The 16,183-nt window shown below is 40.9% G+C and overlaps 1 protein-coding gene across 3 annotated transcripts in view; it reads right to left on the minus strand.

Annotated features, from left to right (window-relative positions):
* Positions 1-3,672: 3,672 nt before the first annotated feature.
* osbp2b (oxysterol binding protein 2b) overlaps positions 3,673-16,183 on the minus strand; it is a 55,877-nt gene continuing 43,366 nt past the window's right edge. For 2 of the 3 annotated variants that reach the window (XM_074637956.1, XM_074637959.1), the window contains 12 exons: positions 14,893-15,091; positions 13,085-13,208; positions 11,674-11,740; positions 10,985-11,137; positions 10,635-10,880; positions 10,406-10,526; positions 9,677-9,780; positions 7,891-7,986; positions 7,315-7,487; positions 6,965-7,185; positions 5,824-5,841; positions 3,673-4,981 (listed from right to left, as the gene is read on the minus strand). In XM_074637956.1, the coding sequence (XP_074494057.1) occupies positions 4,839-4,981; positions 5,824-5,841; positions 6,965-7,185; positions 7,315-7,487; positions 7,891-7,986; positions 9,677-9,780; positions 10,406-10,526; positions 10,635-10,880; positions 10,985-11,137; positions 11,674-11,740; positions 13,085-13,208; positions 14,893-15,091 (1,665 nt within the window). In that variant the 3' untranslated portion in view covers positions 3,673-4,838. The remainder of the gene's footprint in view (positions 4,982-5,823; positions 5,842-6,964; positions 7,186-7,314; positions 7,488-7,890; positions 7,987-9,676; positions 9,781-10,405; positions 10,527-10,634; positions 10,881-10,984; positions 11,138-11,673; positions 11,741-13,084; positions 13,209-14,892; positions 15,092-16,183) is intronic. The other variant, XM_074637958.1, reaches the window with a different exon arrangement.

The following is a 16,183-nucleotide window of genomic DNA, read 5'->3' on the forward strand; positions in this document are numbered from 1 at the left end:
GAAAGGTAGAAACCGGAAATTAAAAGCGTAAAAATTAAAGCTAAAAAAAAAAAAAAAATCACACCATAGTGAATTAAGTGAGATGAAGTGAGAGAAACGATGAGAGGGGGTTTACATTAGAACCCTCCCAGATAGGGAAGGCAGATGAAGAGGTTTTTTAGTCTACACTTCACTCTCCACACACACTTTGGTTGTTTTTTCCCTTTCTGCATGAGGCAGACACCTGCTCTGTCTGAAGCAACAACAGTCATGAGTTAACACAACTACACCTCACTGCGTTATTGCTACAGCCGTCCGATACCGTACAGGCCCTCGCTGGAGCGAACTTCAGGAGGCAAGTCACCATCAAGTACTGAGGTTACGTTATTTGGAAATGCACGGATTAAAACGCATGATGACCTCTCTGTTATCATTCAAAATATAACATGTATTCTCAAATATAAAATCATCTCAAACACAATATATTTAAGTAAACCTCTAGTAAAGTCTTCAAATTGATCACTGAGAAAGGAAATCACTAACTTTCCATTTTTGCACAATTCACCGCCGTTCAGCAGTGATGTCATGATGATACAGATTTAACTGTACAATTTTTCAAGATAGCAAAAATGGAACATCTTGCTGCAACAGTGTCCATCCTTATATGTGACACCCTTGATATGATTTTAAGCGTACACAACCTCTATCAATAGCTTGTATCTATGTACCGCTAGAAGATGTTAGAGTCTGTGTGAAGTGGATATATGAGAGAAGAACCAAAGCAGTAATTAGTAAGGCTGCACGATTTTGAAAGAATATCTAATTGCGATTAGTTTGACTGATCAGACGGCGGCTGGCGGTACCACAGTTTTGCACTCTGCAACTCACATTACTGCGGTTTCACAAGCGTGTCGGAGAACTACGGTGGCCTTCAGGTAACGTAAACACATGAAAGGCTCTCTCTAGAGCCACGGTTTGATTTGGTTTGTTTGGTTTGTCCATTCTGGGCTACTGTAGAAACATGGCGGAACTTGGCGGACTACGTAAAGAGGTCATTCTAAGCTAACCAAAACACAATGATTCTTAGTTTTAGGTGATTATACACTAATGAAAATATACTTATGAATATTATATTCCATTTCTGCAAATAGATCCCCCGAAATGTTACACAGTGGTCCTTTAAAATGGTATCTTGACACACATTTCGCCTTGCACCTCCTGCAATTTGAAGATTTCAGTAAGCCATATTGCAATTTCAATAAAGTTTTTATTAATTGTGCAGCCCTAGTAATTAGTAAAGTTAAAGGAATAGTTAGACATTTTGGGAAATATGCGTATTCACATTTTTGCCAAAAGTTAGAGACGAGAAGATTGATACCACTCTCAAATGACAAAAAAAAGTGTATTTCCAAACATGTTGAATTATTCTTTAAGCATGTCACTCTGGAGAGATTTAGTGAGTCATCAAACATTGCTCATGACTACCACAAATCAAAAATGCATTAAAACCTTCTATGTAAATGGACTGAAGAAGCATCTTTTGTGCAAAACAAAAAGCATCAATCATCATTCATTTCATTAACAAATCATTAATTCACGGATAAATAATCTCACATTTTACCAGATCATATTATCACACTGAACATCTCCTTCACCCTGTGAATATTCTATGTGAATTTATTTCTTTTCCTGTGCCTTTATACGTCTTTATGGCCTGCACGTCAGAGGAACTGCCAGATGTGTTGATCTATGAAATCACTGAACCACGGTTGCTAATGTGCTCGTATTAAGGACTCTATAAAAAATATTTTCAGTGTGTTAAGACAGTTTTTGGAAATACAAAACAAGAAATCTGCAGCCAAATTGAGGTTGCCTCAGGATTCCATCTTTTCAGAATCAATCTGGATTAAAAGTTAAAATTACAGCAAATCCTTCAGGCTCATTCAGTCAATTTGTTTTCAGCTGTACTGTACAGATAACTTAATACTCAGATTAGTATAATTATTCTTCATTTTACAATATCATTCTTTTATCACAAAATATTCACACAAATAGACTAGACGGTAGATACAATACCTCCAGCCTTGAATTCTACATTCCTAACAATAATTACAAAAAAATACTAACTGGTTTTCAAAACTCTTGTCTCCGTAGACATGTAGTGCACAGGTCAGGGGACTCTTCCCTTGTTCAGTCAATTAAAGGCAAAAGACCGAGGGGTACCTTCGTGAGCTGATCCCAGATCAGCATGTCCACAAACACTGAATGAAAGGACTGCACATGCCTGGAGCGGCAGCTCTGTAGGGAGTCTTCTGTGGCTGGAGCTAATTGCACAGAGGTGTGCTACAGGAACCAGCCCTGTCTGCTTCTATAACCTTTGACCTCCTGTCAGCTGAAGCCACTCTGGACTCCTCAGAGAAACCGCTCCAGTCTCACGTACGGTCGTCCTCCTGGAAACATCTGAGTGACAAACTAGTGACTGTTGGAACCAGTGCAATGCACACTATAGAAACCATAGACTGTATATAAAGATGAACGACATGACAGCTCTCCATAAGTGAAGCCAGAACATCTCGATCGCCCCCTGGTGGCTGGCTGCAGTATATGTCATAAAGCCCGCCTCCTCCATGTTAGCGGATGGGACATGGGCCAAACTAAAAAGTCAAAATACACGTCAAATAAATTGTTCCCAAAGATTTTTTTTAACATTTTAGGTAGTTCTTATCACACTAATGTACGTTCAAATCTTAATCTTTCTGATAAGTTTGGTTTTAATGAGTTATTTGATGCTATGAAAAAGGGGGTGAGACGTCATGATTGACAGCTGTGAGTCTCCCTTGCTGACAAGCTGCGGCCGTGCTTGGCCAGCGATTGGTTTGGGCAGGTGACCTCGATACTGCGGCTGATGGCAGCTCCTGTTATCCAGGATATTTTGGTTTAATTTCTGTACAGTGGAAGGAAGTGGAGACGCGTCGTCCATGTATATATAGAGTCTATGATAGAAACCAACATGCTCCTGTATGTACTGGGTGGTAATCACTGAATGTCTTTGGTGCAGACTATGATCACTAAGAATGATGTCACTGAAAATGGTCACCAAGGATACGGTATGTGTTGCTATGGGAGAGCACCAGCGGACAAGGTAAAGTACATGTACATCAACACAGAGATATGTACTAATGTCTGATCTGCCACAGTGAAAAGTGCTTATTTAGTTCTGTGATGGAGATTAGAGTGATACGGATGTTTAATGGGTAACTGTTGCATTACTCTAATACTAAAGGACCCACTACTGCAGAGTTTTACAATCAGAATCACAAAAGGAAGATGTCTGAAGCATGTTTAGAAGACTGAAATGCATTGGAGCATAGAGGCAATTCATATTCCACATATGAAATGAATAAGCAGCCATATTATCTCTACATGGACTCTAATCTAATTGACTACTTCACAGACTAAGAATTGTAATGTAATTTATGAAGTAATATAGATTTCATCAGTTCAGACAAACCAGCCTCTGCTGTATAAGAAAGACGGTTTGCCCAATCAAATATTAGCTGTTGGTTTTGGAGACCCAAAGCGTTAAATTAAAATAAATAAGACATTATGCAGTAAATGATCCATATTATTAAATACAGATAAAATATGTAATACAACAATAAAAATGTGAAATAATTCAATACATTATTTAAAAAAAAAAGCCCTGCTTATGGCGTGCCGATTTTATTTATTTCTTTTATTTCTTTCCAGCAATTTTTCCATTTCAAAATGCCCTTTTTTCCAAAATGTGTATTTATTTCACAATGTCATTTTTCTTAGTGCCAGTTTTACCACCACTTTGCGTGTCAGCTCATTCAGATCGAAGCCAATCACATACTGTACCTGGCTCTGCCCTGTTTGTCTTGAGACTTTTCGCTTTAAAAAAGGAATTATAAAAATAAAAAAATAAAAGTAATAAAACTGACTTGCCAAAAAAACGATTGTGAAAATAAGCAGCATGAAATAACATGTTATACTGTATAAAGAGCTGTGTCAAATTATTATTTTATTTTATTATTTCACAAAATCATGTTTATGTTACCTATCTTGTCTGTAGGTATTTATATCAATACGTTTTTTTCAGAATGTCTTATTTATTGAATTAATTTTGGACACTTTGTGTCTGCATAACTGATAACAACATCTAATAGACAGAAATTTCCAGACACCATTTTCAGGCCTTAGCCTCTTTCTTAAGCAACTAAAAGGGGCAAATAATGAGCACTTGAAATCATTCCTGTAAAGAGAAAGAGGGAGCTAATTTAAGATTTATAAAGTAGGTCTGGCGTAATCTCAATTGTGCCGAATAAAACAAAGGATGAGGACACTTTTCTGAAGTACTGAGGTGTATTCAACACTGTTCTGCTTCTATGTGCCCGTTTATGATTTTGTCCCTGTTAGCTGTCAGTCTATAATGCTTTGAAATGGGTTTCTGTCCAATCGGTAAAAACTCTTAAATGGGGTGAACACAGGAAAGTGCATTGTGAGTAAGATTTATGGAGCACCTGATTTCAGGAGTGTGCAGGTGCTGTTATCGTGTGGTGTTGCAACTCCAACACCACCTCACACATCCACACATTACCTCGCTGCTGTTTCAGTATAGTGCCAAAAAGTCAGGGAACGCCCCTTCTTTTTCCCCATAGTAAAAACAGAGCAAGTATTTGGAGGTAATCCAAGAGTGTGTGAAACACACACCTTCTCATGCTCACCAAAGGTCCACATGGTGCTCATAAGCCAGCTACGCCCCATTGCTGAAGGACCAGAGGCAGAGCAGTTCCCTGTCCGATGAGGTTAGGTGTGATCCTTGGTGAGTTCCTGGGTTAGAAGATGTTAGGACACATGCTCCAGTCCTGTTTCTCCTTCGCCTCCCAGTAACCTCCCTTGTACACAAAGTTTGTCTCTCCAGTGACCGAGTCCCTCCTCTGGTGAAACCACAACGGCTGGTAACCTTCGTATTCTTTCCCTGCGACAAGAAGCACAGGTGTTATTCAATCGCCGTCATTTAAATCGCACCGTAGGGGAGAAGCCACACTTGCAGGCGATTCACTGAGCGATCAATTCGCCTTCATACATATGCATATACAGGGGAAGCAATCAATCGCTGTGCACAGCATTTGGGATAGCTCCAAATGTGAACCGAGCTCAAGTAACGGTGAACTCAAAAGCGTCAATAAAATACAAATGAGCACAATGTGTGCGATGCAAAAAACCTGGATTGATCATAGTGAAGGGGAAAATTATAATCACAGTTTTGGAACTCCCTCAACTGAATAATCCATCTACTTCTTAATACAGAAACCCAGTCAAAAGAGGGAGATATTTTCAGCTTAGCAAACAGCTCATGATTTTTTTTAATAAAAAAACCAATGTAGATTTAAGTCAGATAAACAAAGCATAAAGTAACTTGGTCGCTGTTGTACCAGAAAAGTGTCCACAAGCAATCTAATAGACAGGACGGCGATGCAATGCACATTAATCACTTGCTAGTGTGGCTTCACCACAGCACATTAAAATACTTGTAGAGTTGTATCTGTTATTTCATGTAACATATTATTTCTAAATGAAAATGTCACATGTATGCAGGAAAAAGGTTTTTTTTTGTTTTTTTTCCTGAGCCATTATCTGGAGAAGTTGACATGAGAGGGGTATCATGCAGTTTCCACACAGAGGCAGACCACACAGAGGACACACAGAGGATGGTGTGTGTGTGTGTGTGTGTGTGTGTGTGGTTGTGGTTGTGTGTGTGCGTGCGTATGTGAGAGTGATTGGAGTACAACAGAGGGGCACAGGGCAACCCTCACTCACCAGAGTCATAATCACACTCTGACCACCAATAGAGGGAGGAAAAGAAAGACAAGTCATGGGTACATCGAATACAGTCTAGCCTACGCACAACACACACACACACAGGAGCGCCACCAGGATGAAACGTTTCTGCTGAGTTCTCCGTAAAGTTCAGTCTGGCTTCTATTACACTTAACCTTTTGTGTTCAGCACTGCTGACATGCAATAACTGTTGTACTTACTGGGATAAGCACTATTTCTTAAATAACAACCATTAAGATTGGGAGACCTTATCCATAATAATGAAATAAATCATTTTTCAAACTTAACAGCTACTACTTATTATTCATTTTATGGAATGGTTTGGTTTGAGGTGAGCCTTGGCTGTTTGTCCCAGTAATTGCCATCTTGATATGCAGCTGTAAACTGCCTCTTATGTTAAATATAACATACTGTAGACGTACTGTATATAAATATGTGAAGCTTTATTGCAATAGCGTTTCCCATTTCAAAATTCTCTTTTTATGATATTGTCAATGTTCTTCAACACAGAAACACAGGACTCTGCTAGATAGTAAAAAAAAAAATACTATAGATTTATAATACTGATATCAGTTTTCCTTATTTCATCTTTGTTTCTGAGAAATCACGTTCTTTACGTCAGTTGGCAGATAGCTCTAAATACTACAATAACCATGAGTCTCAGTTGCCTTTGCCACGGAGAAGAAGTTAGCTAGAAGTGTAAATGTGGCAAGTCAAAAACGCTTTGTTCTTGCAATTAGGGACAAAACACTGCGGTTTGCAGAATTCATCCAAAATTGGACCCAAATCTAAAAGTGAATTTTTTTTTTTGAACCATGCTCCTTGGGTCGTTGTTAACTTCTCTCATTATGTTTATGCACGGATTCTTTTATCTTTGTTCAATTGCTTATCTTTTGTACTGATAATTTCACTGGGAGAATTTCATTACCAACAGTGCTCCAACTGTCACCTAACATCGTCAAAGCAGAAAATAAACGTTTACTACAGGAACCCCAAAAAACTCCTCCCGCTCGCAACTCTACATTCTTCCCCTCCCTTCATCTGTTCTTTATCATCACCTGCCTGACTCTGTCATCTAAACCTATAACACACGCCGCACTTCCTGTTCTCCTTTTTATACCTTCATCCAGAGCGTCTGAGGCCTCCGCTTCCCTCCTCCTCCTCACGGCTCTTTGTTTCTCCTCTAGCCTCTGTTTTTCTGAGTTTGCCTCATCCCATCGCCCTTCCTCCATCAGCTTCTGGTCTGGTCTCAGACGGCTGTCAGTGAGTCCCACTCCGTCCTCCTGCTCGTTCAGGGTCAGTGCCAGCGCTGAGAAGTAGTACATGTTCTCAGCGTTCTCCCTGAGAGGAAATTGACAGGCGTTACACTGTGCGATGCTGTTTTATCAATGATACTGACTGAACATCGCAGCTGTTATGCAACTACTCATATATTGCAACGCTCTGCATTATGAGGCCGATGAGACTTACGGGAGAGGGTATTTCTTCCACAGCGGTTTGGGAGACAACGTCTGGTAGACCGTCTTCTGTCCACTGCCCCCTCGGCTGCTCTGAACGATCTTGGCACTCTCAATTTTATCATCCCACGTACCAGAGAGGATGTAGTTAGCTTGGCCTCCGCCGTCTGCCACCACACCCGTCACCTGGAGAGAGCAACAGGAAATAAGAAAACAGACTATAGGGAATGAAGAAACTAAAGCAAGCTATCTTTCTGCGAGTTGTTGATGCATCATCATGTCCTTTCCTCCTAATGTTAAGCACTTGAATGCACAGTCCCCTAGGTAGGACACCTGTACATTTTCATTAGCTTATCCCACATCAGTCACTACCAAGGAGGGCAGCATTGTGTCCCATTTTTAGATAATTGGTACGACTTCAAAGGAGGTTACGTCACTACAACGTGACCTCAAACCGTGAGCTTCTTCTATATTACACTACTGTAAGTAGTTGTTGGTACTGTCCAACAGGAGGCAGCATCAGACAAATTAACCCCGTATGACGTCATGCCAAGGTCGGAGTACATAAGTGTGGAAAGGATGCATTTACCTTCCGTGGAAGGTCCCTGGAGAAATAACTGTAGGGCGAGAACTTGAGTTGACAGGTCTCCTTGGTTCTGTGATTCACAATCTCAATGTCCCCCGACTGCAAAAATACAGACACAGAGTGAGAGAGACAAACACACACAGAGAATGAGTAATATTTTTTTTGAACCAAGTTTCCAGGTGCTTTGAAGGCGCCGTGTGGAGTTTTTGACAACTAGTGGTGCTGTGGGGCGATGTTCTGATGAACATATTGTTTGCATGAGGTCACACATGCACTCGGGGTGGCACGATAAACATTTCTGGGTACTGCTGAGAGCCATGCCTTTCAAGTCTCGTACTTAACCCGTCACACTCAATCTGTCTTTTGCGACATTTAACGGCTATCAAATTAAAATCTCATGGATTGTCACACGGTCACATGCTGTAAGCCTAGTACAGTGATAATATGCTGATGCCGTACAGATCGGCCTCTCTCGCTTCACTTGCTGTGCTCCTGACAGCACTGTCTGCCGTTGCACTGGCTGGCAGCAGATAAAGCAGCAGCAGAATAGTTTCCATAGCTTGACATGGAGTTGTTTGGCTGACTCCCGTCCTGCACCAGAGGGCAGCAGAGTGACGCATGGAGGCGGTGGGAGAAGGCAAAAGTATTGAATACATAAGGCAAAAGAATAAAAAAGTAAAATTGTGTGAATATATGGTGAGACTTTTTCTTGGTGGATAAGCTGAAGATGGAGAGAGGAATTTGTGTCAACGCAAAGGTGGTATTGTTTTTGCCTGACCAGTATCTCAAACTTACATGCCAAAATAACCATAACAGCTTATTTGGATACATTTTTGGAGCATATTGTCGCTATTGAGGCTATAATGTACCAGAACTCCCTGGAAGAAGAGATCTTGTATCTTAATGGCTAAATAAAGGATAAATAAATAAATCCCAGGTCCCAAAAATAGCAAAACCACAGAAGAAAACCACAATCAAATGTAATCACATAATGTAAACAATAGGGTTTTTCAAAATGTTCTAAAGAAGGTTTTATGCACTCGATACATTTGTTAGTGTTTTGGGGTGAAATGCTGAATGTACACAAACTCCACAGGGTACCTTTAATCACATACTGTACATCGGCATGAATATCCAGGAAATGCTTGATATTTGTAAACTATTCAATATTACAAACTCATTACGCTTTGGTTTAATAAGTCACTGCTGGTATTCCTAGTAGTCTGGAGCCAAGATGTCTCCTTATTATAGACACTAATGTAATAATTCAGAGATGATGAATCGGCCATAGTCTTCCTTAGGTTACACGCAAACACAAGCACGCACACACACACTGACAGATAAATCGATACGACACACAGCACAAGAGGAAACAAGAAAAAGAAAAGAAAGGCGGAGGAAAAAACAAGAATAATACTTCTAAACAAGCCGACACAATTCTGCACCGACAGACAGACATGCAGATGTGAAGCCTGCTCCTCCCCCTACATAACTGGGCCATCTCACAGAAAGAAGAGGCTGTTATTTTAGGGTGTTACTAGAGATCAAAGCACGAATAACACTGAAGATGAAGATAAATCCCTAGAGATTGTGAAGCTCCTTATTCATGTGCTGTTAGGCTTTGATTCCCTTCTTCACACCACTCTGCTCTGCTGGTTTGTACCACACGGCAACACAGTAGAAAAAAAACATCTATAGGCTACTCTGGAGGGTCAGAGGCATGAAGGCAGGGTTGTGGGTTGGGGGCTATGGATGAGTGGTTACCAATAAGAAGTGTTCACAAACAGACCTGGTCAATCCACAGCTTGCCCACAATGATGTTGTGCACTGTTGACGTGACCTTTCTCCACACGTAGTGGTTCCCGCTGGAGTGGAAGTGCAGGTGAATGGCACCTGGAGAGGGACAGGGACAAAAGGTTGCTTTGTTACCAATCTGCAAACGCAGACCTGAAAGTGTTAGATTGTGCTGTGTTAGTGTTAGATTGTAGGTTTGCTTTTGGGATTCCCGCAGCAGCTGAAAAAACACGTCATCTAACACATTTATTCCCCTGTGAACCGGCAATACATTTCCACCAGATTGAGAACATGAATTGGACCATAAACGTTTTCCACTAAAGAGTTTTTTCTATTACATGGCGCCTCACAGCAGGCATATAACAGGAAGGGAGAGAAGTCAGATAAATACCACTACATCCCTTGGCTGGACCTGCATCTATCAAATCTCCCATTTATCTGAGCCACCCTGCTCTCTGCCGTCCCAGTGCAATAGAGAGCTCCCTTTATGCCCATACTTTATGTTTGTGTCAAGAGGGTCATAAAACCCTCCTGATTCATTCCCACACCCTTTCCTCTGGCTTTAGATTGTGTGGGAGGCAGCAGAGTCGTCTTGTACTCTCAAGTGGGATGTGGAGTCCTCCTTAAGAAAACCCTGCCTGGTGTGGCTGTTAAATTTGCATGATGAAACTTTTATATACACATATAGTTTGTTTGCTTCCCCGCTGAATATGAAATGTCTCACCCAGAGGCATAATGGAGAGGTATTTGCCACGGAACTTGCTGGCGATGGTGATTTCCTGCCACAGGGTCCAGCCTCGTTGGGAAATCACATGATGTGCAGCTGCAGGGGGGTGATGGCTCACCTTAGAAGAAAGACAGACATAAAGGTAAAGTATATTCATATAAGCAGTACTTCAGTGTGTCACGTGTGTGCGTGCACATCAGCAAAAACCATGCTGCCATGCTATTACCTGCTCACACAGCGAGCGGTAGCCGTACTCCTCCCGTCGATCGAGCTCGTAGGTCTCGCCCAGGAGGGGGTTGAAGGGCTTGGCTGTCCGGTGGACCGTGGTGGAGTAGGACGAGACGGAGAAGGCAGCGACCAGGCACATCTGTTCCAGGGAGGAGTCGCAGCGCGCCGCCTTGTCCAAAAGCTCGTGATACTCGAGGTCCTCGGTGAGACGCTGCAGCATGGACAGAGGCTCGTTGAAGTTTACCTGAAGGGGCGGATCAAGACAACGTGAGACACACACACACATACAGATTTATGTTAACCAGTCAGCAAGGAGAGAAGAAGGAGGGCAATGCCTCCCACACTTACAGGCATGGGGATTTTGGAGAGCTCCTTGCCGATGCAGTTCTTCATGATGCTCCACAAATTGAGGGAGTAGTTGGGCTTGTCTGGGACATGAGTCCGCCTCTGTCTGCGGGGCAGCAGCTCCTTCCCTGACACATCATTACAGCTTGGAGACATCTGGGATCAGGTGGAAGGGAATGAGAAGGTGCTTTTTTAACTTTTTGTGAAAAGCAAATTCGTTATATATATATATATATACAAGTTTGAGAAATACTTTCAGCTTCATGGAGAGCTTGGCAGCACATCACCAAGTGGAGGAGACAGAATGACAGAGTGAGTGAGAGACAGGAGGAGAGGACACAGATGTGTGTGTGTTAGAGAGGAAGAAGCAAGGGAGAGTTGAGGGGAAAGAATTGCAGATGTTTGAGCGGTAATTAATATTTAGTGGCATGAAGCAGCTGTGTGTCTTTGACACCACAGGGGTGACAAAGACACCACGGGACACACAACAGATAAAGGCTGTGTGTGTGTGTGAGCATGGGATGACTGTAGGTTACGAAAGAGAGACTGTGAGAACAGCAAGTGAAGATGATTATATAAATAAATCAATGAGCTGTCAGCTTTCCAGCAGCATAAATTAATCTATATTAAGTCGGCAGTGTCCACAAATGTCAGTCCTATTAGTCAGACTAGTTGGGAGGACAGACACTTACATGATCGTCCTGGTTCCAGTCATTAGGCTGACCTCCGCTCGCTCCGCTCAAATTACTCTGAGATCTCCTGGAAGTGAATGAAAATATTTTCTACAATGAGCACTGGACAGATAAACACACTCGATGTCCCGCACTCTCTATTTTCCACTTGCAGACACACACACATACACATACACAATACACACAAGGGAGCCAACAGGTTGTTAGGTATTACAGATGAATGCTGTGTAACTGTTTTCATCATTCTTAATGGTGCTACTGGAGTTGAGGGATATGTTGCAAGAGGTGAACCATAACAATGATGAGGAAGAAAACACTAAAGGTACTCGATATGTTGGGGGGGTTTTTAAAGTAAAGAGAGAAAGTACAAGCTCTGCAAAAACAAGTGGAGTTGCCAGCAATAGACTGACTCCAATGCAGCAAACAAATATACTGTAAAAATGTACTGAGAGAGCAAAAACAAAAATTGGTTTATTTTGCTGCAGGAAAAGCAGACAGGGTTAGAGTCTTGTGTTATTTTTTTCCTGTACAACAAATCTAACAAAATCTGAGAGTGAAGGGCACACCACTCTGTAATCTGTGTGTGTAGGTTAAGTTGTCACACAATGAGGCATCATCAGACGCTTGTTCAGCTGTCAACTAGAGTCAAATTCACTATTATGACAAAAATGGAGCATCCACAGAGTACTTTATTCCTAGGGCTATCAATCGATTAAAACATTTAATCGTGATTTATCGCATGATTGTCCATAGTTAGTTTCTTAGTTTATCATGGGAGTGGGCAAATAGGTTTGCTTTATGCAAATGTATTTATATATTTATTATTGGAAATCAATTAACAACACAAAAAAAATGACAAATATTGTTCAGAAACCCTCACAGGTACTACATTTAGCATTAAAATATGCTCAAATAATAACATGACAAACAGGCAACAACAGCTGTCAGTGTGTCAGTGTGCTGACTTGACTATGACTTGCCCAAAACTGCATGTGATTATCATAAAGTGGGCATGTCTGTAAAGGGGAGACTCGTGGGTACCCATAGAACCAATATTCATTCACATATCTTGAGGTCAGAGGTCAAGGGACCCCTTTGAAAATGGCCAGGCCAGCTTTTCCTTGCCAAAATTAAGTACAAGTTTGGAGTGTTATTTAGCTAGCTTTAAAACTGAGCCTGCTACAACCTAAAAATCGCAAGTTGCATTAATGCGTTAAAGAAATTAGTGGCGTTAAAATGAATCTGCGTTAACGTATTATTATCCCGTTTACTTTGACAGCCCTATTTATTACACATGCAGACTAGGTATTATAACTCAACTAAACCTTCATCCCCGTATCTGTCTTTCAGTTGGCCTGCTGTTTGGCTAATTAAAAAAAAAAAAAGAAAAGTCTCCCTGTGTGCGACTGACCTGTGCTGTGTGTTCTCAGTGGCAGTCACTGTGATAAATGCAGGGGAATCCTCCATGGCATCAAAGTACTCAGTATCCTCATCTTCATCACTCGCCTCTTCTTTGCGCAGCCTCCCACTCCCTCCTGTCAGGACACATACATTTGAGATTAAATGCAAACTGTATCCAAAACTAGCAGAGCCAACATACAACGGTGAGTTCGTAATCTACAGAGTTCAGGAGAGAGCAGTGTATAATCACATACCCATGGCGATTAATCAAGGAATAATCAGCTTAGTAAAATTGGCAATGTTCCTGCTGGTTAACTAGCCTGAGTGATGCGAGCTCCTCAGGGTGAGCTTCTAATATTCAGTATTCAACATTCAATTCAGTACTTTTCTAAAAGTGACTATTAAAAAATATGATCTTCAGTTATCAAACAAAATGAACAAAATGTACTGTTTTCACAAAACAGTTGTTTTCCATCATATTCTGTTAAAACCAGCTTCTATGTAATACTACTTAGTGTGATGCATACGATGGATTTATTCAATAAAGATTCAACTACGTCATTATCGTGAACACAGAAAACGGTCATGAAATGTTCCTTCACCACTCCAACTTTTTAAAAGAGAAAAGACTCATGTCTCTGGTGAGCCGTTACCTTTACAGCCGGCATTGTACTGCATAAATGACAGAATACTAAAGTGAAGCCAAAGTTTTACCAAATGGCAGTTATTTTTGACATGATTGTGTATATTATGTATAAACTGTATGTGCTTGTTTTAGTATACATGTAACATTACTTGTAGTCATGTGTGGTGTATATGGGTCACCGGCGTTATCATGTGACTATCATGCGACCACAGAGTTTATATTTAAAGATGGCGTCTTTGTGCATATTTATAAAGTCTGAAGAAAAGCATCTGCTCATAAAGTTACTATTCGAAAACTACTTGAAGATGTGCTAATATATTGCACTTAACGTCGACACAGTGTGCAGACCTTTTTTACATTTTTCACCGGATAGCAGTTAAACATCCAAGTCCGCAGACTTAAAACAACAACCGAGGTTGTTTTCAGTGTCTTCTAAATGACCCACATGAGCCTTTTCTGATGTCCTGCCTCTATGGTTCGGTACAGTATAATCAAGTAAAGACAACTTAAACAACTGTTTACTGTTATGGAAAAATTGCCTTCATGGTTAAAGGAAACCAACTCTGATTGTTGGTAGGAGAAAGAACTCGAACCACATTCTCCAGTTTTGTTTTGGGTTAGTTTTTTGGAGAGCATTTTAAGCCCTTATTACAGACAGCAGAGAGAGATATGACACAAGCCAGGGACATTAGAGTTGATGGTCAGAATCTTAAGCCCTGAGCCGTGGGGTACCCCATTTTCAAGTTATAAAAACAAACACTATGCATCCATCAACCGTGTCTTCCTCCCTGTAACTTTACGCTGTGCTATGAGACAGTTACACCACTTCTTGTTTGGTCATGGGGTCACAAAAATCAATAGGTTTCTTCCTCTTGGAGGATGGATGTACAAAACAATTGTCATACCAGCCTGGCCGTTTGTCTTCAAGATGTTGGTTAACAAATAAGAAAATAAACAAATGGATGGACAGACTGACAGAAGAGACCACACGACCTACAGTACTGTCCTCGGTGAAGGTAATTACCATCTCTAAGTTAGTGATAATCCAAACCTTCTGACACAACTTTAAAAAACTTCCTCAGCATGAGGACTGTCTATTATATTGAGCCTGAGGTCACACATGACTGTTAGCCAGTAAAGCGAGTAAGTACCACACAGATAGTCATTCTCACCCTTGTTGGCGGTAGGGGCACTGGGTGTGGTGGAAACAAGCGTGGGTGCTTCTCTCCACGCTCGCTCCAGGCTGTTATGCTGCTTGGCTAGCTGCTCAATGGTCTCTTCTAGGTGGGTACGCTGCTCTCGCTCATACTGCAGCGCCCGCTGCCATCTCCTACTGTGAGTCTCTGCTAGGTCCAAGAAGTCTCGACACGCCTGGGGGAACACACGCACACAAGAACAGAAAACACACAGACAGCAATGAAACTTTAATTCTTATGATATACAGTCGGAAAAAATGGATCTACATCCTGAAATAAATTCTGATGTTCATAATTCTCAACAAGCTGCTACTTTACTTTCCACTTGCGATGACTAACAGCTCAGATTTTTGCCTTCTTTTGGTTTCTGTCCAAGTCTAGGTAACACCTTCTTAAAACCATTAAAATCATAAAATCTATATGAATGTGTTATAAAGAATTATAACACTTTGAATAAACACACAAAACACACTGAAGTTAAAGAATATAATTGTAAAGGAGACATAATACCTTAACACAAGACACCAGAAGTCAAAGAGAAATGTATCCTCGAAGAAAGATTCACAAGTTATATATGTTTCTCCAAGACCATGAAAAATCTTTCCATTGGTCAACTTCCTTTACTTATTCAAAGTTACCATCATTCTGACCAATTAGCATAGAGCTATGCGCCGATCACATGTTGATATGAAACATGCATGCGCTCCCCATGTAATGTGTTTGATGTCCACACACACGTGTCCAAGAGGGCCTCACAGCACATCTGGTTTCCATTATCTCAGATGTAGAAATATGAAAAACAACTATACCAAGAAGAAAAAGGTTTACCAAAAGAATAAACTGATAACTAGAAAGATTACTTCTACAAATGATTTCACCTTTATTTGAGTCAACAGATAAAACTATACTGAAAAAAAATCATCAGGATATTTTTTCCTGGTAGCTTACAACCATATGAGAGAGAGAACATTGGGATGGAAAACAATGTAAAGACATTTTGTTCCAATGACTGTAATCGAGGTTATTTATCACCATTGTTTCGAGCAATCATCAATATGTTAATGAGCCGTCTACTGGCTCTCCCTGCTGTGTAAAATGTGCCTCGGAGCACAGTGGAAACATGGAAAGCATCAGTGAGTGACGAGCCAGAGGTTAACCCTCTGATTGCATAGCAGACTATATTTGAGTCCAGAGCGGGCGTCATTGTTCCTGCCTTGCTTTTACTGCTGAGAGGTTACTTCAGATCAAACATAATATTACATGTCAG

This window comes from Sebastes fasciatus, chromosome 6, assembly GCF_043250625.1.
Source record: "Sebastes fasciatus isolate fSebFas1 chromosome 6, fSebFas1.pri, whole genome shotgun sequence".
Lineage (NCBI taxonomy): Eukaryota > Metazoa > Chordata > Actinopteri > Perciformes > Sebastidae > Sebastes > Sebastes fasciatus.